The sequence below is a fragment of the Salmo trutta genome, chromosome 2 (genome assembly GCF_901001165.1).
Source record: "Salmo trutta chromosome 2, fSalTru1.1, whole genome shotgun sequence".
NCBI classification, from domain to species: domain Eukaryota; kingdom Metazoa; phylum Chordata; class Actinopteri; order Salmoniformes; family Salmonidae; genus Salmo; species Salmo trutta.
In genome coordinates, this window is record NC_042958.1 from 4,627,031 (window position 1) to 4,651,619 (window position 24,589).

The following is a 24,589-nucleotide window of genomic DNA, read 5'->3' on the forward strand; positions in this document are numbered from 1 at the left end:
TGTGGGCTAGGAGTCCCAGTTTGGACTAACAGTGTGAGGCTGGTCTGTGGGCTAGGAGTCCCAGTTTGTGCACTTGTGAAGGTGGTAAATGACCTTTTAATGACGTCAGATCGAGGCTCTGCATCTGTCCTCGTGCTCCTAGATCTTAGTGCCGCTTTTGATACCATCGATCACCACATTCTTTTGGAGAGATTGGAAACCCAAATTGGTCTACATAAACAAGTTTTTATTTTATTTTATTTTTACCGTTATTTTACCAGGTAAGTTGACTGAGAACACATTCTCATTTACAGCAATGACCTGGGGAATAGTTACAGGGGAGAGGAGGGGGATGAATGAGCCAATTGGAAGCTGGGGATGATTAGACAGCCGTGATGGTATGAGTGCCAGATTGGGAATTTAGCCAGGACACCGGGGTTAACACCCCTACTCTTACGATAAGTGCAATGGGATCTTTAATGACCACAGAGAGTCAGGACACCCGTTTAACGTCCCATCCGAAAGACGGCACCCTACACAGGGCAGTGTCCCCAATCACTGCCCTGGGGCATTGGGATATTTTTTAGACCAGAGGAAAGAGTGCCTCCTACTGGCCCTCCAATACCACTTCCAGCAGCATCTGGTCTCCCATCCAGGGACTGACCAGGACCAACCCTGCTTAGCATCAGAAGCAAGCCAGCAGTTGGATGCAGGGTGGTATGCTGCTGGCCTGGTTTAGATCTTATCTGTCGGAAAGATATCAGTTTGTCTCTGTGAATGGTTTGTCCTCTGACAAATCAATTGTACATTTCGGTGTTCCTCAAGGTTCCGTTTTAGGACCACTATTGTTTTTACTATATATTTTACCTCTTGGGGATGTCATTCGAAAACATAATGTTAAATTTCACTGCTATGCGGACGACACACAGCTGTACATTTCAATGAAACATGGTGAAGCTCCAAAATTGCCCTCGCTAGAAGCCTGTGTTTCAGACAAGGAAGTGGATGGCTGCAAACTTTCGACTTTTAAACTCGGACAAAACAGAGATGCTTGTTCTAGGTCCCAAGAAACAAAGAGATCTTCTGTTGAATCTGACAATTAATCTGGATGGTTGTACAGTCGTCTCAAATAAAACTGTGAAGGACCTCGGTGTTACTCTGGACCCTGATCTCTCTTTTGAAGAACATATCAAGACTGTTTCAAGGACAGCTTTTTTCCATCTACGTAACATTGCAAAAATCTGAAACTTTCTGTCCAAAAATGACGCAGAAAAATTAATCCATGCTTTTGTTACTTCTAGGCTGGACTACTGCAATGCTCTACTTTCCGGCTACCCGGATAAAGCAATAAACAAACTTCAGTTAGTGCTAAATACGGCTGCTAGAATCCTGACTAGAACCAAAAAATGTGATATTATTACTCCAGTGCTAGCCTCCCTACACTGGCTTCCTGTTAAGGCAAGGGCTGATTTCAAGGTTTTACTGCTAACCTACAAAGCATTACATGGGCTTGCTCCTACCTATCTTTCCGATTTGGTCCTGCCGTACATACCTACACGTACGCTACGGTCACAAGACGCAGGCCTCCTAATTGTCCCTAGAATTTCTAAGCAAACGGCTGGAGGTAGGGCTTTCTCCTATAGAGCTCCATTTTTATGGAATGGTCTGCCTACCCATGTGAGAGACGCAGACTCAGTCTCAACCTTTAAGTCTTTACTGAAGACTTATCTCTTCAGTAGGTCCTATGATTAAGTGTAGTCTGGCCCAGGAGTGTGAAGGTGAACGGAAAGGCTGGAGCAACGAACCGCCCTTGCTGTCTCTGCCTTGCCGGTTCCCCTCTTTCCACTGGGATTCTCTGCCTCTAACCCTATTACAGGGTCTGAGTCACTGACTTACTGGTGTTCTTCCATGCCGTCCATGGGAGGGGTGCGTCACTTGAGTGGGTTGAGACACTGACGTGGTCTTCCTGTCTGGGTTGGCGCCCCCCCTTTGGGTTGTGCCATGGCAGAGATTTTTGTGGGCTATACTCGGCCTTGTCTTCGGACGGTAAGTTGGTGGTTGTAGACATCCCTCTAGTGGTGTGGGGGCTGTGCTTTGGCAAAGTGGGTGGGGTTATATCCTGCCTGTTTGGCCCTGTCCGGGGGTATCATCGGATGGGGCCACAGTGTCTTCTGATCCCTCCTGTCTCAGCCTCCAGTATTTATGCTGCAGTAGTTTATGTGCCGGGGGGCTAGGGTCAGTCTGTTACATCTGGAGTATTCTCTTGTCTTATCCGGTGTCCTGTGTGAATTTAAATATGCTCTCTCTAATTCTCTCTTTCTCTCTTTCTCTCTTTCTTTCTTTTTCTCGGAGGACCTGAGCCCTAGGACCATGCCTCGGGACTACCTGGCATGATGACTCCTTGCTGTCCCCAGTCCACCTGGCCATGCTGCTGCTCCAGTTTCAACTGTTCTGCCTGCGGCTACGGAACCCTGACCTGTTCACCGGACGTGCTTGTTGCACCCTCGACAACTACAATGATTATTATTATTTGACCATGCTGGTCATTTATGAACATTTTAACATCTTGACCATGTTCTGTTATAATATCCACCCGGCACAGCCAGAAGAGGACTGGCCACCCCTCCATAGCCTGGTTCCTCTCTAGGTTTCTTCCTAGGTTTTTGGCCTTTCTAGGGAGTTTTTCCTAGGGAGTTTTTCCTAGCCACCGTGCTTCTTTCACATGCATTGCTTGCTGTTTGGGCTTTTAGGCTGGGTTTCTGTACAGCACTTTGAGATTTCAGCTGATATACGAAGGGCTATATAAATAAATTTGATTTGATTTGATTTGAATTTGATTTGGACTTACAGTGTGAGGCTGGTCTGTGGGCTAGGAGTCCCAGTTTGGACTAACAGTGTGAGGCTGGTCTGTGGGCTAGGAGACCCAGTTTGGACTAACAGTGTGAGCCTGGTCTGTGGGCTAGGAGCTGATCTATCAGGGCCACGGTGTTTTTTTTATAACCGATAACTACAATTGTTGGTGGCCAAATTGTCCGGGAGAATAAAAAAAAAATTGTTTGCAAAATAATGGTGTAGCAGTCTAAGGCACTGCATCTCAGTTCAAGAGGTGTCACTGGTTCGAATCCAGGCTGTATCACATTCGGCCGTGATTGGGAGCCCCATAGGGCGGCGCACAATTGTCCCAGTGTCGCCCCGGGTTTGGCCTGTGTAGGCCATCATTGTAAAATAAGAATTTGTTCTTAACTGACTTGCCTAGTTAAATAAATGTTAAATAAATAAAAAAACTTCCAAGGCTAAATATCCTTCATAGGACGAGACAACCTCAAGCTGCTGGGACATTACTGACAGATGTGTTTCTGAATCACACAGAAGACACGAGCTCCTCATTAAGGACTTCAGCTAAGTGTACCCCGCTGAGCGAAGCCCGTGTTGATTATCCCCGTAACCAAGGTAGCGAGGCTGATGCTATTGAAAAGGATTCGTACAGTTTTGACTTCCAAACAGCAGCGGCTCACTTTGAGCAGGCAAACGTCCGCTGGAAACGCAAGTAAATCAGAGGGAAATGATTGTGTTGGGTCAGGCCCAGCCCTAGCAGTTCTGCTGCCGTCCTAGGCCAGACCGACATGATCCTACCCTGTGTCATGTCTAGTATACAGAGTTGGAATGGATTGATAGACTAGAGTTTTATAAACTATTGGTGCTTTTCAGATGAGCTTTATTCAGTAGCACATCAGGGAGTTACAATAGACATAACATTTATTAACATCGTGCAGTAGAACTGTAAAAACAGTGAGGTATAATTTGAGTTTTGGAAACAAGTGCTTTGATAAATGCAGGGTGCGGGCCTCGTTTCACAGGAGCGTTGCAATATGTTCTCAACGAACCACGTTGCTAGGTCGAATCCCCAAGCTGACAAGGTAAAAAAATCTGTCTTTCTGCCCCTGACAGTTTGTAATTGTCCAACATCAATTTGATCATTTCTTCATTTTGTGGCCGTGTAGAGTGTCCCCTCTTTCCACTGCTGTGGTGCTGAAATGTAGCAGGAATGGGGAGTTGGGGCGGGCCGGCCCTGGGGTTCAAAGACAGCCATGTTTTGTTATTTATTCATTCAAATGTTCATGCCTAGGCTTGATTAAATTAGAGAGACGTAGATCGTATTTGAAAACATTTGTGTTTTGTGATTTATTAATAGAAATGTATAACAAATAGACTACAGGACAGGTTGTTCGCAAATTATATTATACAAATATTATATTTTGAAGTTGTGTTTTATTAATGTGGTTTTTTAATGATATTCATTTATGATTTATAGCAGGTATGAAGATGCAACAGGTAATGTTTTGCTTTTCAATAAAACCTGTCATGTTAGTTTACTTTATTTGATTACAACTTTACAGGCTAATTTCTATTCTAATGAGATGAATTACAATAATCTAAATGTGATTTTTGAGCATCGTGGGTGGATTCCCTAATGTGCTACGCACCCAATGCATTTGGAGGTCCTGTACATTTCTCATATGTCCTGTAAATTTCTCATATGTCCACTAAATCTCTCATATTTCAGGTAAATTTTCATATGTCCGGTAAATTTCTCAAATGTCCAGTAAATTTGTCATATGTCTGGTAAATTTGTCATATGTCTGGTAAATTTGTCATATGTCCGGTAAATTTGTCATATGTCCAGTAAATTTCTCAAATGTCCCGGTAAATGTATATTTTGTCGGTCAGGTTGTCCGCCACCAAAATGTTCCTAATAGAAACCCTGGTGTGTGGGTGTGTGTGTGTGGGAAAGAGAGAGACACAGAGAGAGTGCATGGAGGCGCAGAGAATCGGTCCTTCATACGAACACACAGTCAGTCACACAGTCAGTCACACAGTTATAAAGGCACCATAGTCACTGCAGAAAGACACGCTGTACATGGACTAAGAGAAAATAAACTGTAAGTCTATTTCTATGTCAGCTCTTCAAGTTTAACTGTGGTTTGGTGGGTGGGGGTGTCCACGTGTCCTGGCCTGAGAGAAGTGGTTGATTCACCACAGCTGTGGATGTGTATGTGTGTGTTTGAGAAAAGCAAGAGAGACTCAGAGTGTGTCCTGACCTGAGAGATGTGATTGATTGAGGACTCCATTCGGCACATCTGTGAGGCCTGGATGTCCAGCAGCTGCAGCACATTGTTGGCTAAGGCATTGATCTGGTATGCCACGCTGGCCAGGGACTGGGTTGTGTAGGCTTTGGTCTCCTCCAGAGCTTTCCTCTTGTCCGTAGCCTGGAGAGAAAGAGAGCAACATAGGGAGATGCACAACGTTACACAAATAATATATGACATTTTAGCAGACGCTTTTATCCAAACGGGACTTACAGTCATACGGGTAGACATTTTACATACGAGTGCCAGCTGGGAATCGAACACACTATCCTGGCGTGTCATGCTCTACCAACTGAGCTACAGATGGCCGTGTTAGTCAAGGTCGACATTTGACATAAGGCTTATTCTCTAGAACCCTGGTTCAGTCAGAATTAGTCTTAGGTGCATTACAAGATTCGGTAACACTTTACTTGACACCAAGCGTCATAACACGTTATGACACGGTCATAACCTGTCATAACATGGTCATAACACTGACATGACACATATATTTAGACCTGTTGTGACATATTGTGTTATTTTATGGCCGATTATGACACCTACATAAACGTGTCAAAACCCACATTTATTCCAATGTGTTTTTCCCCTGCCAAGAAGTTTCCTTTCGTTTTGAAAGTTAATTTCTTAAGTCCTTTGTTATTGTTGTAATGAATTTTTTACAATCATGTTTTTTTTTCATCATCATATTTTAAATAACTTGTAGAAAATACACTTTGTGACACTGTCATGAAGCGTTATGACCATCATAATCATATCAGCCAGATAGGCCAATCACGTACATGCTGTTATATCGGTCATCAGTCTTGTCCTGCTCCTGAAATCTGCTCCTGCTATCATCCCAGTCATCAGCAACAGAGCATCAATGTGTGTGCAATTACAATGATAATTTAATATGGTCAATTTCATAAACTGTTATATAATGTAATGGAATGTTTTGTGGTACATTAGGTTTTGTGGGTTTTGACACTCGTATGTAGGTGTCATAACCAGCCATAATATAATGCAATATATGTCACACCAGTTCTAAATATATGTGTCATGTCAGTGTTATGACCATGTTATGACAGGTTATGACCGTGTCGTAATGTACTATGACGCTGGGTGTCAAGTAAAGTGTTACCCAACATTCAGCAAAAACATCAATGTCTCATTGAATTGACATCCATTTTGAAGCTGATTAAGGTGTGTGAGCATTTCACAAGATGGCTACAGTATACTTCATTATCATGCCTGTGACCTTTTCAAGCCCACTAGAAAGGACAGACAGGCATAGTGACAGGATACAGCATAGACAGCGGCTTGCGAAAGTATTCACCCCCCTTTGGCATTTTTCCTATTTTGTTGCCTTACAACCTGGAATTAAAATTGATTTTTTGAGGGGGGTTTGTATCATTTGATTTACACAACATGCCTACCACTTTGAAGATGCAAAATATGTTTTTATTGTGTAACACAAGAAATAAGACAATAAAACAGAAAACTTGAGCGTGCATAACTATTCACCCCCCCTAAAGTCAATACTTTGTAGAGCCATCCTTTTCAGCAAGTGTCTTGGGGTATGTCTCTATAAGCTTGGCACATCTAGCCACTGGGATTTTTGCCCATTCTTCAAAGCAAAACTGCTCCAGCTCATTCAAGTTGGATGGGTTCCGCTGGTGTACAGCAATCTTTAAGTCATACCACAGTTTCTCATTTGGATTGAGGTCTGGGCTTTGACTAGGCCATTCCAAGACATTTAAATGCTTCCCCTTAAACCACTCGAGTGTTGCTTTAGCAGTATGTTTAGGGTCATTGTCCTGCTGGAAGGTGAACCTCCGTCCTAGTCTCAAATCTCTGGAAGACTGAAACAGGTTTCCCTCAAGAATATTCCCGTATTTAGCGCCACTCATCATTCCTTCAATTCTGACCAGTTTCCCAGTCCCTGCCGATGAAAAGCATACCCATAGCATGATGCTGCCACCACCATGCTTCACTGTGTGGATGGTGTTGTCGGGGTGATGAGAGGTGTTGGGTTTGCGCCAGCCATAGCGTTTTCCTTGATGGCCAAAAAGCTCCTAAAATGGTCTCATCTGACCAGAGAACATTCTTCCATATGTTTGGGGAGTCTCCCACATGCCTTTTGGCGAACACCAACCATGTTTGCTTATTTTTTTCTTTAAGCAATGGCTTTTTTCAGGCCACTCTTCCGTAAAGCCCAGCTCTGTGGAGTGTGTGGCTTAAAGTGGTCCTATGGACAGATACTCCAATCTCCGCTGTGGAGCTTTGCAGCTCCTTCAGGGTTATCATTGGTCTCTTTGTTGCCTCTCTGATTAATGCCCTCCTTGCCTACTCCGTGAGTTTTGGTGGGCGGCCCTCTCTTGGCAGGTTTGTTGTGGTGCCATATTCTTTCCATTTTTTAATAATGAATTTAATGGTGCTCTGTGGGATGTTCAAAGTTTCAGATATTTTTTTATAACCCAACCCTGATCTGTACTTCTCCACAACTTTGTCCCTGACCTGTTTGGAGAGCTCCTTGGTCTTCATAGTGCCGCTTGCTTAACCTTAATGGTGCCCCTTGCTCAGTGGTGTTGCAGACTCTAGGGGCTTTCAGAACAGGTGTATATATACTGAGATCATGTGACAGGTCATGTGACACTTAGATTGCACACAGGTGGACTTTATTTTATTAATTGTGACTTCTGAAGGTCATTGGTTGCACCAGATCTTATTTAGGAGCTTAATAACAAAGGTGGTGAATACAAATACACCCACCACTTTTCAGTTGAGATTTCTTTTGATTTTTTTTTACCTCTCTAGGGGGTGTGGGACGCTACCGTCCCACGTGGCCAACATCCAGTGAAATTGCAGAGTGCGAAATTCTAAAATACTCAATTCAAATATTTAACACTCTTGAAAATGTGTTATACATCAAAATAAAGCTTAACTTCTTGTTAATCCAGCCGCAGTGTCAGATTTCAAAAAGGCTTTACGGCGAAAGCAAACTATGCGATTATCTGAGGACAGCGCTCAGCAGACAAAACATTACATACAGTTACCAGCCAAGTAGATTAGTCACGAAAGTCCAAAATAGCAATAAAATGAATCACTTACCTTTGATGATCTTCATATGGTTGCACTCACAAGACTCCCAGTTATACAATAAATGTTCGTTTTGTTCGATAAATTCCCTCTTTATATCCAAAAACCTCAATTTTGTTGGCGCGTTTTGTTCAGTAATCCAATGGCTCAAATGCGATCACAAGAGGCAGACGAAAATTCCAAATAGTATCCGTAAAGTTCGTAGAAACATGTCAAACAATGTTTATAATCAATCCTCAGGTTGTTTTTAGCCTAAATAATCGATAATATTTCAACCGGACAAAAGCTTCGTCAATATAAAAAGAAAACAAGAAATGCGTGCTCTCGGTCGTGCGCAGGAACCAGCTCTGAGGACATCCCAGGGTCCACTCACTCAATGTTGTCATTCTCCCTCATTTTGAATAAAAGCCTGAAACAATGTCTAAATACTGTTCACAACTAGTGGAAGCCATAGGGAACGGAATCTGGCTCCTATCCCTTTAAATGGTGGATAGGCTTTCATTGGAAAAACAGCCATTTCAAGGTAATGGCACTTCCTGGATAGATTTTCCTCAGGTTTTCGCCTGCCATTTCAGTTCTGTTATACTCAGACATTATTTTAACAGTTTTAGAAACTTTGGAGTGTTTTCTATCTAAATCTACTAATAATATGCATATCCTAGCTTCTGGGCCTGAGTAGCAGGCAGTTTACCTTGGCCACGCTTTTCATCCGGAGGTGAAAATAGTGCCCCCTACCCTAGTGAGGTTTTAAACAAGTTATTTTTTTCATTTCACTTCACCAATTTGGACTATGTTGTGTTTGTCCATTACATGAAATCCAAATAAAAATCAATTTAAATTACAGGTTGTAATGCAACAAAATAGGAAATACGCCAAGGGGGGTGTCACGCCCTGACCATAGAGAGCCTTTTATTCTCTATGTTGGTTAGGTCGGGGTGTGACTAGGGTGGGTGATCTAGGTTGTTTCATTTCTATGTTGGCCTGGTATGGTTCCCAATCAGAGGCAGCTGTTTATCGTTGTCTCTGATTGGGGATCATATTTAGGCAGCCATTTCCCCACTGTGTTTTGTGGGATCTTGTTTTGTTTATGTGTAGTTGCCTGTGAGCACTTCATTTACTTCACGTTTCGTTTGTTGGTTTATTGTTTAAAATGTCGAACCGATTGGGGATCATATTTAGGCAGCCATTTCCCCACTGTGTTTTGTGGGATCTTGTTTTGTTTATGTGTAGTTGCCTGTGAGCAATTCATTTACTTCACGTTTCGTTTGTTGGTTTATTGTTTAAAATGTCGAACCGATTTCATGCTGCGCTTTGGTCTGAATGTTCTTACGACGATCGTGCCAGGGGGTGAATACTTTTGCAAGGCACTGTAGTCAGCGTGTTTAATCTTAGCTGCATTCCCTACACTGCTCACTCATAAAGCAAAGTCCAAAGGGCACTGCCTGGGTACCGCAATATGGGGCGGGAGAACGAGAGAAGAGCTCAAACCCTGAAACAGAAAGAAAAGGCTAAAGTATAAATACCATCTTCTAGACAGCTATCAACACTATGAAGGGAAACATTTTAAAGAGATAGGCTTTGTGTATGATATTCATTCGTCTGGGCATAAGATCAGCTTTGTGCAGTCTCACAGCCATAGTGACTAAAGCCTTGTTGCCCTCTGAGCTGAGATCCCCGCTGGTTAACTACCACAGAAGAAGTGGCAGTGTGTTTGAGTCCGACTGCTTGTTTTTGGAGGGAATAGCAGTAACAGATGAGTTCATGATAACAGCCTCCAGGAATGAAGGGAGAGTTCCTCCAGAGGACAGCGACAGAGCCAGAGGCCATCTGGAGAGGACAGGCACATACATACAGTGGCTTTTTCCACAGTTTGTTGTTACAGCCTGAATTTCAAATTGATAAATTCAACAACAACAAAAAATGGCACTGTCCTACACACAATACCCATACCACATAACGTCAAAGTGGAATTATGTTTTTAGAAATGTTTACAAATGAATGAATGATGAAAAGCTGAAATGTCTTGAGTCAATAAGTATTCAACCTCTTTGTTATGGCAAGCCTAAATAAGCTCAGGAGTCAAAAAAATGTGCTTAACAAGTCACATAATAAGTTAGATGGACTCTGTGTGCAATAAAAGTGATTAACAATTAACTATTTACATGTATTTATTTTTTGCACTAATGTGGAGGTGTGGTTGGAAGCCCAAGAGCTGATAAGGGCTGATATGAAAACCACACAAAACAAACAATATACAATATATAAATAATAAAATAAAAAAAGGTTTGTTAAAACAGATAATAAAACGTACTAATTATAAATGTATATATTAATTGATCACAACCTCACCCCATACATACAATTTTTTGTAAGGGCCCTCAGTCGAACAAAGTTTCAACCACAAAGACCAGGGAGGTTTTCTATGCTTCGCAAAGGACATCTATTGGTACATGGGTAAAAAAATAAAAAATAAACAGACACTGACTATCCCTTTGAGCAAGTTATTAATTACACTTTGCTTCGTTCATCATTCCCTCGATCCAAGTCTCCCAGTCCCTGCCGCTGAAAAACATCCCCACAGAATGATGTTGCCACCACCATGCTTCACTGTAGGGATGGTGCCAGGTTTCCTCCAGACGTGATGCTTGGCATTCAGGCCAAAGAGTTCAATCTTGGTTTCATCAGACCAGAGAATCTTGTTTCTCATGGTCTGAGAGTCTTCAGGTGCCTTTTGACAATCTCCAATCGGGCTGTCATCTGCCTTTTACTGAGGAGTGGCTTATGTCTGGCCACTCTACCATAAAGGCCTGATTGTTAGAGTGCTGCAGAGATGGTTGTCTTTCTGGAAGGTTCTCCAATTGCCACAGAGAAACTCTGGAGCTCTGTCAGAGTGACCATCGGGTTCTTGGTCACCTCCCTGACCAAGGCCATTCTCCCCCGATGGCTCAGTTTGGCAGGGCGGCCAGCTCTAGGAAGAGTCTTGGTGGTTCCAAACTTCTTCCATTTAAGAATGATGGAGTCCACTGTGTTCTTGGGGACCTTCAATGCTGCAGAAAGGTTTTGATACCCTTCCCCAGATCTGTCTTGACACAAACCTGTTTTAGAGCTCTATGGACAATTCCTTCCACCTCATGGCTTGCTTTTTGCTCTGACATGCACTGTCAACTGTGGGACCTTATATAGACAGGTGTGTGCCTTTCCAAATCATGTCCAATCAATTGAATTTACCACAGCTGGACTCCAATCAAGTTGTAGAAAACATCTCAAGGATGATCAATGGAAACAGGATTCACCTGAGCTCAATTTCGAGTCTCATAGCAAAGGGTCTGAATACTTATGTAAATAAGGTATTTTTGTTTTTACATTTTTAATACATATGCAAACATAAAAAATAAAAAAAACTTTTCACTTTGTCAAAATGTGTAAAAAGTCAAGGGGTGTGAATACTTTCTGAAGGCTCTGTACATCCTAGCAAACCGAGAACATTCCCAGAACACACCACACACAACCTTCGGGACACTTTCAATACTTCCATCAGCATACACATCCATACAGAAAACCTAGAGAGAACACATATGATGGCAATCCTGAACTGATGTACTTTTGGGTAACTTACTAGAGCAAAAATGGATCACTTCAAGTATAGGTAATTTTTTTAGACTTTGCTTTGATACTACTTCAAATGTATTAATTCATTTCTCATTTATTATAGTAGTAAACCCACAGTTCTGAACTCTAAGTGAAACCTATTAATTCTTCCATGTGTGAACGGTGACATCCTCTGAAGTAGATTCAAACCCGCACAGGACTGGTTCTAAGTCTATACTGATAGTATTACTAAACTTGGTGTCACCCTTCAACTTCAATCCCTTGCATTAAAGAGTGTATGTAAGACACGTCTTCAGTGCCACTCAGATACATACCATATCTGAAAGCCGAGGTGTTGGCATTACACGTGAAAAATCCATCAACCACTACTATTCATATTCACCTTCCTCTGTCAAAAAAATAAAATAAAAGTTTTCTGCTCCAACATTCCTGGGAGACATTGAGTATGCAGACAGTGTAGGCGCTGGGGACTCTTTTATGAAATCAGGGAATATGCTGTAAAGAAACAGCAATCCGATAGCATTTCAAGGAAATTACATTTCATGTAGAGAGCTACCTTTTATGTGCAGTTAGATGCCTGCATGGAGGACTGCATCAAAGAGGTTATAAAATATATCTGCCATATCCCGCAGCTGTAGGGTCGACCGTAACATAAAACTAACCTGTAGGGTCGACTGTAACATAACATGAAGGTGTAGGGTCGACTGTAACATAACATGAACCTGTAGGGTCGACCGTAACATGACATGAAGGTGTAGGGTCGACCATAACATAACATGAACCTGTAGGGTCGACCGTAACATGACATGAAGGTGTAGGGTCGACGTTAACATGACATGAAGGTGTAGGGTCGACCGTAACATGACATGAAGGTGTAGGGTCGACTGTAACATAACATGAACCTGTAGGGTCGACTGTAACATGACATGAAGGTGTAGGGTCGACCGTAACATAACATGAAGTTGTAGGGTCGACTGTAACATAAAACTAACCTGTAGGGTCGACTGTAACATGACATGAAGGTGTAGGGTCGACTGTAACATAACATGAAGGTGTAGGGTCGACTGTAACATAACATGAAGGTGTAGGGTCGACTGTAACATAACATGAAGTTGTAGGGTCGACTGTAACATAACATGAAGGTGTAGGGTCGACCGTAACATAACATGAACCTGCAGGGTCGACTGTAACATAACATGAACCTGTAGGGTCGACCGTAACATAACATGAACCTGTAGGGTAAACTGTAACATAACATGAACCTGTAGGGTCGACTGTAACATAACATGAAGGTGTAGGGTCGACTGTAACATAACATGAAGGTGTAGGGTCGACCGTAACATAACATGAAGGTGTAGGGTCGACCATAACATAACATGAAGGTGTAGGGTCGACTGTAACATAACATGAAGGTGTAGGGTCGACTGTAACGTAACATGTAGGTGTAGGGTCGACCGTAACATGACATGAAGGTGTAGGGTCGACTGTAACATAACATGAAGGTGTAGGGTCGACCATAACATAACATGAACCTGTAGGGTCGACTGTAACATAACATGTACCTGTAGGTTCGACTGTAACATAACATGAACCTGTAGGGTCGACCATAACATAACATGAACCTGTAGGGTCGACTGTAATATAAAATTAACCTGTTGGGTCGACTGTAACATAACATGAACCTGTAGGGTCGACTGTAACATAACATGAAGGTGTAGGGTCGACTGTAACATAAAATTAACCTGTAGGGTCGACTGTAACATAACATGAACCTGTAGGGTCGACTGTAACATAACATGAACCTGTAGGGTCGACTGTAACATGACATGAAGGTGTAGGGTCGACTGTAACATAAAACTAACCTGTAGGGTCGACTGTAACATGACATGAATGTGTAGGGTCGACCGTAACATAACATGAAGGTGTAGGGTCGACTGTAACATAAAATTAACCTGTAGGGTCGACTGTAACATAACATGAACCTGTAGGGTCGACTGTAACATGACATGAAGGTGTAGGGTCGACCGTAACATGACATGAAGGTGTAGGGTCGACTGTAACATAACATGAAGGTGTAGGGTCGACCGTAACATAACATGAACCTGTAGGGTCGACTGTAACATAACATGAACCTGTAGGGTCGACTGTAACATAACATGAACCTGTAGGGTCGACTGTAACATAACATGAACATGTAGGGTCGACTGTAACATAACATGAACCTGTAGGGTCGACCATAACATAACATGAACCTGTAGGGTCGACTGTAACATAACATGAACCTGTAGGGTCGACCATAACATAACATGAACCTGTAGGGTCGACTGTAACATAAAATTAACCTGTAGGGTCGACTGTAACATAACATGAACCTGTAGGGTCGACTGTAACATAACATGAACCTGTAGGGTCGACTGTAACATGACATGAAGGTGTAGGGTCGACTGTAACATAAAACTAACCTGTAGGGTCGACTGTAACATGACATGAAGGTGTAGGGTCGACCGTAACATAACATGAAGGTGTAGGGTCGACTGTAACATAAAATTAACCTGTAGGGTCGACTGTAACATAACATGAACCTGTAGGGTCCACTGTAACATGACATGAAGGTGTAGGGTCGACCGTAACATAACATGAAGGTGTAGGGTCGACCGTAACGTAACATGAAGGTGTAGGGTCGACCGTAACATAACATGAACCTGTAGGGTTGACCGTAACATGACATGAAGGTGTAGGGTCGACTGTAACATAACATGAACCTGTAGGGTTGACTGTAACATAACATGAAGGTGTAGGGTCGACTGTAACATAACATGAACCTGTAGGGTCGACCGTAACATGACATGAAGGTGTAGGGTCGACTGTAACATAAAACTAACCTGTAGGGTCGACTGTAACATGACATGAAGGTGTAGGGTCGACTGTAACATAACATGAAGGTGTAGGGTCGACTGTAACATGACATGAAGGTGTAGGGTCGACTGTAACATAACATGAAGGTGTAGGGTCGACTGTAACATAACATGAAGGTGTAGGGTCGACCATAACATAACATGAAGGTGTAGGGTCGACTGTAACATAACATGAAGGTGTAGGGTCGACTGTAACATAACATGAAGGTGTAGGGTCGACCGTAACATGAAGGTGTAGGGTCGACTGTAACATGACATGAAGGTGTAGGGTCGACTGTAACATGACATGAAGGTGTAGGGTCGACTGTAACATAACATGAACCTGTAGGGTCGACTGTAACATGACATGAAGGTGTAGGGTCGACCGTAACATAACATGAACCTGTAGGGTCGACTGTAACATAACATGAACCTGTAGGGTCGACTGTAACATAACATGAAGGTGTAGGGTCGACCGTAACATGAAGGTGTAGGGTCGACCGTAACATAACATGAACCTGTAGGGTCGACTGTAACATAACATGAAGGTGTAGGGTCGACTGTAACATAACATGAAGGTGTAGGGTCGACCGTAACATGAAGGTGTAGGGTCGACTGTAACATGACATGAAGGTGTAGGGTCGACTGTAACATGACATGAAGGTGTAGGGTCGACTGTAACATAACATGAAGGTGTAGGGTCGACTGTAACATGACATGAACCTGTAGGGTCGACCGTAACATAACATGAACCTGTAGGGTCGACCATAACATAACATGAACCTGTAGGGTTGACCATAACATAACATGAACCTGTAGGGTCGACCGTAACATAACATGAACCTGCAGGGTCGACCGTAACATAACATGAACCTGCAGGGTCGACCGTAACATAACATGAACCTGTAGGGTCGACTGTAACATAACATGAACCTGTAGGGTAAACTGTAACATAACATGAACCTGTAGGGTAAACTGTAACATAACATGAACCTGCAGGGTCGACTGTAACATAACATGAACCTGCAGGGTCGACCGTAACATAACATGAACCTGTAGGGTCGACCGTAACACAAAATTAAGGGAACTAGGAATCAATGTCTGTGTCAAATCAATATGATAGAAATACAGTTTCTACATGATGGTTCTGTAGACATGCCGTGGGCGGTTGGCCAAGTCTTTCCCACTTGTACAGTAACAATACTTGCCTTCTGCTCATTCACACACAGTAAAAGTGTGGAAACACACCATCACTGGAAATCTCCACACAAGCAAACGCACAGCAGAACAAGTGGATTGTTTTCTGAATCACTGTGTCAAAAGGGATTTGGCTTTGCAGAGATTAGATTGAAAGAAATGAGGTTTCTCTCCGGTTAATAAAAACAACCCAATCTCTGCCTTTAGATGGGGACTGAAGTGTGGGGTCGGGTCAGCCAGCGGGCTGCTAAGGCTTTGTGGGTGTTGACAAGATAGATGTGCCGCTTAATTGAATAACAAGTGACTTTAGAAACCAATGTCTGTATAGCCTACCTTAAAAAATATATATATTTTTTAATTCAGTCATCCTTGTTCAGAGACGTTCAGGTCGGGCGGAAACTTGGAGACAATGACCAGGTTTGAAATACTGGAGCCGGTTACTGTGAGATAAATACTGGAGTCTGATAGTGATAAATACTGGAGTCTGACAGGGATAAATACTGGAGTCTGATATAAATACTGGAGTCTGATAGTGATAAATACTGGAGTCTGATAGTGATAAATACTGGAGTCTGATAGTGATAAATACTGGAGTCTGACAGTGATAAATACTGGAGTCTGATAGTGATAAATACTGGAGTCTGACAGGGATAAATACTGGAGTCTGATAGTGATAAATACTGGAGTCTGACAGGGATAAATACTGGAGTCTGATAGTGATAAATACTGGAGTCTGATAGTGATAAATACTGGAGTCTGATAGTGATAAATACTGGAGTCTGACAGGGATAAATACTGGAGTCTGACAGTGATAAATACTGGAGTCTGATAGTGATAAATACTGGAGTCTGACAGGGATAAATACTGGAGTCTGACAGGGATAAATACTGGAGTCTGATAGTGATAAATACTGGAGTCTGATAGGGATAAATACTGGAGTCTGATAGTGATAAATACTGGAGTCTGACAGGGATAAATACTGGAGTCTGATAGTGATAAATACTGGAGTCTGACAGGGATAAAAACTGGAGTCTGATAGTGATAAATACTGGAGTCTGATAGTGATAAATACTGGAGTCTGATAGTGATAAATACTGGAGTCTGATAGTGATAAATACTGGAGTCTGATAGTGATAAATACTGGAGTCTGACAGGGATAAATACTGGAGTCTGATAGTGATAAATACCGGAGTCTGACAGGGATAAATACTGGAGTCTGACAGGGATAAATACTGGAGTCTGATAGTGATAAATACTGGAGTCTGACAGGGATAAATACTGGAGTCTGATAGTGATAAATACTGGGGTCTGATAGTGATAAATACTGGAGTCTGATAGTGATAAATACTGGAGTCTGACAGGGATAAATACTGGAGTCTGATAGTGATAAATACTGGAGTCTGACAGGGATAAATACTGGAGTCTGATAGTGATAAATACTGGAGTCTGATAGTGATAAATACTGGAGTCTGATATAAATACTGGAGTCTGATAGTGATAAATACTGGAGTCTGATATAAATACTGGAGTCTGATAGTGATAAATACTGGAGTCTGATAGTGATAAATACTGGAGTCTGATAGTGATAAATACTGGAGTCTGATAGTGATAAATACTGGAGTCTGATAGTGATAAATACTGGAGTCTGACAGTGATAAATACTGGAGTCTGATAGTGATAAATACTGGAGTCTGACAGTGATAAATACTGGAGTCTGATAGTGATAAATACTGGAGTCTGATAGTGATAAATACTGGAGTCTGATAGTGATAAATACTGGAGTCTGACAGGGATAAATACTGGAGTCTGACAGGGATAAATACTGGAGTCTGATAGTGATAAATACTGGAGTCTGACAGGGATAAATACTGGAGTCTGATAGTGATAAATACTGGAGTCTGACAGGGATAAATACTGGAGTCTGACAGGGATAAATACTGGAGTCTGACAGGGATAAATACTGGAGTCTGACAGGGATAAATACTGGAGTCTGACAGGGATAAATACTGGAGTCTGACAGGGATAAATACTGGAGTCTGATAGTGATAAATACTGGAGTCTGATAGTGATAAATACTGGAGTCTGATATAAATACTGGAGTCTGATAGTGATAAATACTGGAGTCTGATAGTGATAAATACTGGAGTCTGATAGTGATAAATACTGGAGTCTGATAGTGATAAATACTGGAGTCTGATAGTGATAAATACTGGAGTCTGATAGTGATAAATACTGGAGTCTGATATAAATACTGGAGTCTGATATAAATACTGGAGTCTGATAGTGATAAATACTGGAGTCTGATAGTGATAAATACTGGAGTCTGATAGTGATAAATACTGGAGTCTGACAGGGATAAATACTGGAGTCTGACAGGGATAAATACTGGAGTCTGATAGTGATAAATACTGGAGTCTGACAGTGATAAATACTGGAGTCTGACAGGGATAAATACTGGAGTCTGATAGTGATAAATACTGGAGTCTGATAGTGATAAATACTGGAGTCTGACAGGGATAAATACTGGAGTCTGACAGGGATAAATACTGGAGTCTGACAGGGATAAATACTGGAGTCTGACAGGGATAAATACTGGAGTCTGACAGGGATAAATACTGGAGTCTGACAGGGATAAATACTGGAGTCTGATAGTGATAAATACTGGAGTCTGATAGTGATAAATACTGGAGTCTGATATAAATACTGGAGTCTGATAGTGATAAATACTGGAGTCTGATAGTGATAAATACTGGAGTCTGATAGTGATAAATACTGGAGTCTGATAGTGATAAATACTGGAGTCTGATAGTGATAAATACTGGAGTCTGATAGTGATAAATACTGGAGTCTGATATAAATACTGGAGTCTGACAGTGATAAATACTGGAGTCTGATAGTGATAAATACTGGAGTCTGATAGTGATAAATACTGGAGTCTGATAGTGATAAATACTGGAGTCTGATATAAATACTGGAGTCTGATAGTGATAAATACTGGAGTCTGATAGTGATAAATACTGGAGTCTGATAGTGATAAATACTGGAGTCTGACAGGGATAAATACTGGAGTCTGACAGGGATAAATACTGGAGTCTGATAGTGATAAATACTGGAGTCTGACAGTGATAAATACTGGAGTCTGACAGGGATAAATACTGGAGTCTGATAGTGATAAATACTGGAGTCTGATAGTGATAAATACTGGAGTCTGATAGTGATAAATACTGGAGTCTGATAGTGATAAATACTGGAGTCTGACAGGGATAAAAACTGGAGTCTGATAGTGATAAATACTGGAGTCTGATAGTGATAAATACTGGAGTCTGACAGGGATAAATACTGGAGTCTGATAGTGATAAATACTGGAGTCTGATAGTGATAAATACTGGAGTCTGATAGTGATAAATACTGGAGTCTGACAGGGATAAATACTGGAGTCTGATATAAATACTGGAGTCTGATAGTGATAAATACTGGAGTCTGATAGTGATAAATACTGGAGTCTGATAGTGATAAATACTGGAGTCTGATAGTGATAAATACTGGAGTCTGACAGTGATAAATACTGGAGTCTGATAGTGATAAATATTGGAGTCTGATAGTGATAAATACTGGAGTCTGATAGTGATAAATACTGGAGTCTGACAGTGATAAATACTGGAGTCTGATAGTGATAAATACTGGAGTCTGATAGTGATAAATACTGGAGTCTGACAGTGATAAATACTGGAGTCTGATAGTGATAAATACTGGAGTCTGACAGGGATAATACTGGAGTCTGATAGTGATAAATACTGGAGTCTGATAGTGATAAATACTGGAGTCTGATAGTGATAAATACTGGAGTCTGATAGTGATAAATACTGGAGTCTGATAGTGATAAATACTGGAGTCTGATAGTGATAAATACTGGAGTCTGATAGTGATAAATACTGGAGTCTGACAGGGATAAATACTGGAGTCTGATAGTGATAAATACTGGAGTCTGATATAAATACTGGAGTCTGACAGTGATAAATACTGGAGTCTGACAGTGATAAATACTGGAGTCTGATAGTGATAAATACTGGAGTCTGACAGGGATAAATACTGGAGTCTGACAGGGATAAATACTGGAGTCTGATAGTGATAAATACTGGAGTCTGACAGGGATAAATACTGGAGTCTGATAGTGATAAATACTGGAGTCTGATAGTGATAAATACTGGAGTCTGACAGGGATAAATACTGGAGTCTGATAGTGATAAATACTGGAGTCTGATAGTGATAAATACTGGAGTCTGACAGGGATAAATACTGGAGTCTGACAGGGATAAATACTGGAGTCTGATAGTGATAAATACTGGAGTCTGATATAAATACTGGAGTCTGACAGGGATAAATACTGGAGTCTGACAGGGATAAATACTGGAGTCTGATAGTGATAAATACTGGAGTCTGATAGTGATAAATACTGGAGTCTGATAGTGATAAATACTGGAGTCTGACAGTGATAAATACTGGAGTCTGACAGGGATAAATACTGGAGTCTGATATAAATACTGGAGTCTGATAGTGATAAATACTGGAGTCTGATAGTGATAAATACTGGAGTCTGACAGGGATAAATACTGGAGTCTGATAGTGATAAATACTGGAGTCTAATTGTGATAAATACTGGAGTCTGACAGGGATAAATACTGGAGTCTGATAGTGATAAATACTGGAGTCTGATAGTGATAAATACTGGAGTCTGATATAAATACTGGAGTCTGATAGTGATAAATACTGGAGTCTGATAGTGATAAATACTGGAGTCTGACAGGGATAAATACTGGAGTCTGATAGTGATAAATACTGGAGTCTGACAGGGATAAATACTGGAGTCTGATAGTGATAAATACTGGAGTCTGATAGTGATAAATACTGGAGTCTGATAGTGATAAATACTGGAGTCTGATAGTGATAAATACTGGAGTCTGACAGGGATAAATACTGGAGTCTGATAGTGATAAATACTGGAGTCTGACAGGGATAAATACTGGAGTCTGACAGGGATAAATACTGGAGTCTGACAGTGATAAATACTGGAGTCTGATAGTGATAAATACTGGAGTCTGATAGTGATAAATACTGGAGTCTGACAGGGATAAATACTGGAGTCTGATAGTGATAAATACTGGAGTCTGACAGGGATAAATACTGGAGTCTGATAGTGATAAATACTGGAGTCTGATAGTGATAAATACTGGAGTCTGACAGGGATAAATACTGGAGTCTGACAGGGATAAATACTGGAGTCTGATAGTGATAAATACTGGAGTCTGACAGTGATAAATACTGGAGTCTGATAGTGATAAATACTGGAGTCTGATAGTGATAAATACTGGAGTCTGATAGTGATAAATACTGGAGTCTGACAGGGATAAATACTGGAGTCTGATAGTGATAAATACTGGAGTCTGACAGGGATAATACTGGAGTCTGATAGTGATAAATACTGGAGTCTGATAGTGATAAATACTGGAGTCTGATAGTGATAAATACTGGAGTCTGATAGTGATAAATACTGGAGTCTGATATAAATACTGGAGTCTGATAGTGATAAATACTGGAGTCTGATAGTGATAAATACTGGAGTCTGATAGTGATAAATACTGGAGTCTGACAGGGATAAATACTGGAGTCTGATAGTGATAAATACTGGAGTCTGATAGTGATAAATACTGGAGTCTGATATAAATACTGGAGTCTGATAGTGATAAATACTGGAGTCTGATAGTGATAAATACTGGAGTCTGATATAAATACTGGAGTCTGATAGTGATAAATACTGGAGTCTGATAGTGATAAATACTGGAGTCTGATATAAATACTGGAGTCTGATAGTGATAAATACTGGAGTCTGATAGTGATAAATACTGGAGTCTGATAGTGATAAATACTGGAGTCTGATAGTGATAAATACTGGAGTCTGACAGGGATAAATACTGGAGTCTGACAGGGATAAATACTGGAGTCTGACAGGGATAAATACTGGAGTCTGATAGTGATAAATACTGGAGTCTGACAGGGATAAATACTGGAGTCTGACAGGGATAAATACTGGAGTCTGACAGGGATAAATACTGGAGTCTGATAGTGATAAATACTGGAGTCTGATAGTGATAAATACTGGAGTCTGACAGGATAAATACTGGAGTCTGACAGGGATAAATACTGGAGTCTGATAGTGATAAATACTGGAGTCTGACAGGGATAAATACTGGAGTCTGACAGGGATAAATACTGGAGTCTGATAGTGATAAATACTGGAGTCTGATAGTGATAAATACTGGAGTCTGATAGTGATAAATACTGGAGTCTGATAGTGATAAATACTGGAGTCTGATAGTGATAAATACTGGAGTCTGACAGGGATAAATACTGGAGTCTGATAGTGATAAATACTGGAGTCTGATATAAATACTGGAGTCTGATAGTGATAAATACTGGAGTCTGATAGTGATAAATACTGGAGTCTGACAGGGATAAATACTGGAGTCTGATATAAATACTGGAGTCTGATAGTGATAAATACTGGAGTCTGATATAAATACTGGAGTCTGATAGTGATAAATACTGGAGTCTGATAGTGATAAATACTGGAGTCTGATAGTGATAAATACTGGAGTCTGACAGGGATAAATACTGGAGTCTGACAGGGATAAATACTGGAGTCTGATAGTGATAAATACTGGAGTCTGATAGTGATAAATACTGGAGTCTGACAGGGATAAATACTGGAGTCTGATAGTGATAAATACTGGAGTCTGATAGTGATAAATACTGGAGTCTGATAGTGATAAATACTGGAGTCTGATAGTGATAAATACTGGAGTCTGATAGTGATAAATACTGGAGTCTGACAGTGATAAATACTGGAGTCTGACAGGGATAAATACTGGAGTCTGATAGTGATAAATACTGGAGTCTGACAGGGATAAATACTGGAGTCTGATAGTGATAAATACTGGAGTCTGACAGGGATAAATACTGGAGTCTGATAGTGATAAATACTGGAGTCTGATAGTGATAAATACTGGAGTCTGACAGGGATAAATACTGGAGTCTGACAGGGATAAATACTGGAGTCTGATAGTGATAAATACTGGAGTCTGACAGGGATAAATACTGGAGTCTGACAGGGATAAATAATGGAGTCTGACAGGGATAAATACTGGAGTCTGACAGGGATAAATACTGGAGTCTGACAGGGATAAATACTGGAGTCTGACAGGGATAAATACTGGAGTCTGATAGTGATAAATACTGGAGTCTGACAGGGATAAATACTGGAGTCTGACAGGGATAAATACTGGAGTCTGATAGTGATAAATACTGGAGTCTGATAGTGATAAATACTGGAGTCTGACAGGGATAAATACTGGAGTCTGATAGTGATAAATACTGGAGTCTGATAGTGATAAATACTGGAGTCTGATATAAATACTGGAGTCTGATAGTGATAAATACTGGAGTCTGATATAAATACTGGAGTCTGATAGTGATAAATACTGGAGTCTGACAGGGATAAATACTGGAGTCTGATAGTGATAAATACTGGGGTCTGATAGTGATAAATACTGGAGTCTGATATAAATACTGGAGTCTGATAGTGATAAATACTGGAGTCTGACAGGGATAAATACTGGAGTCTGATAGTGATAAATACTGGAGTCTGATAGTGATAAATACTGGAGTCTGACAGGGATAAATACTGGAGTCTGACAGGGATAAATACTGGAGTCTGATAGTGATAAATACTGGAGTCTGATAGTGATAAATACTGGAGTCTGATAGTGATAAATACTGGAGTCTGACAGGGATAAATACTGGGGTCTGATAGTGATAAATACTGGAGTCTGATAGTGATAAATACTGGAGTCTGACAGTGATAAATACTGGAGTCTGATAGTGATAAATACTGGAGTCTGACAGTGATAAATACTGGAGTCTGATAGTGATAAATACTGGAGTCTGATAGTGATAAATACTGGAGTCTGATAGTGATAAATACTGGAGTCTGACAGGGATAAATACTGGAGTCTGATAGTGATAAATACTGGAGTCTGATAGTGATAAATACTGGAGTCTGATAGTGATAAATACTGGAGTCTGACAGGGATAAATACTGGAGTCTGATATAAATACTGGAGTCTGATAGTGATAAATACTGGAGTCTGACAGGGATAAATACTGGAGTCTGATAGTGATAAATACTGGAGTCTGACAGGGATAAATACTGGAGTCTGATAGTGATAAATACTGGAGTCTGACAGGGATAAATACTGGAGTCTGACAGGGATAAATACTGGGGTCTGATAGTGATAAATACTGGAGTCTGATAGTGATAAATACTGGAGTCTGATAGTGATAAATACTGGAGTCTGACAGGGATAAATACTGGAGTCTGATAGTGATAAATACTGGAGTCTGATAGTGATAAATACTGGAGTCTGACAGGGATAAATACTGGAGTCTGATAGTGATAAATACTGGAGTCTGATAGTGATAAATACTGGAGTCTGATAGTGATAAATACTGGAGTCTGACAGGGATAAATACTGGAGTCTGATAGTGATAAATACTGGAGTCTGACAGGGATAAATAATGGAGTCTGACAGGGATAAATACTGGAGTCTGACAGGGATAAATACTGGAGTC

The 24,589-nt window shown here is 41.0% G+C and overlaps 1 protein-coding gene across 6 annotated transcripts in view; it reads right to left on the bottom strand.

Annotated features, from left to right (window-relative positions):
• The window catches only part of LOC115149194 (abl interactor 1), a 120,175-nt gene that overhangs the window by 77,160 nt on the left and 18,426 nt on the right, over positions 1 to 24,589 (bottom strand). For all 6 annotated transcript variants that reach the window (XM_029691828.1, XM_029691844.1, XM_029691835.1 and 3 more), the window contains exon 2: positions 5,079 to 5,246. In XM_029691828.1, coding sequence (XP_029547688.1) covers positions 5,079 to 5,246 — 168 coding nt within the window. The remainder of the gene's footprint in view (positions 1 to 5,078; positions 5,247 to 24,589) is intronic.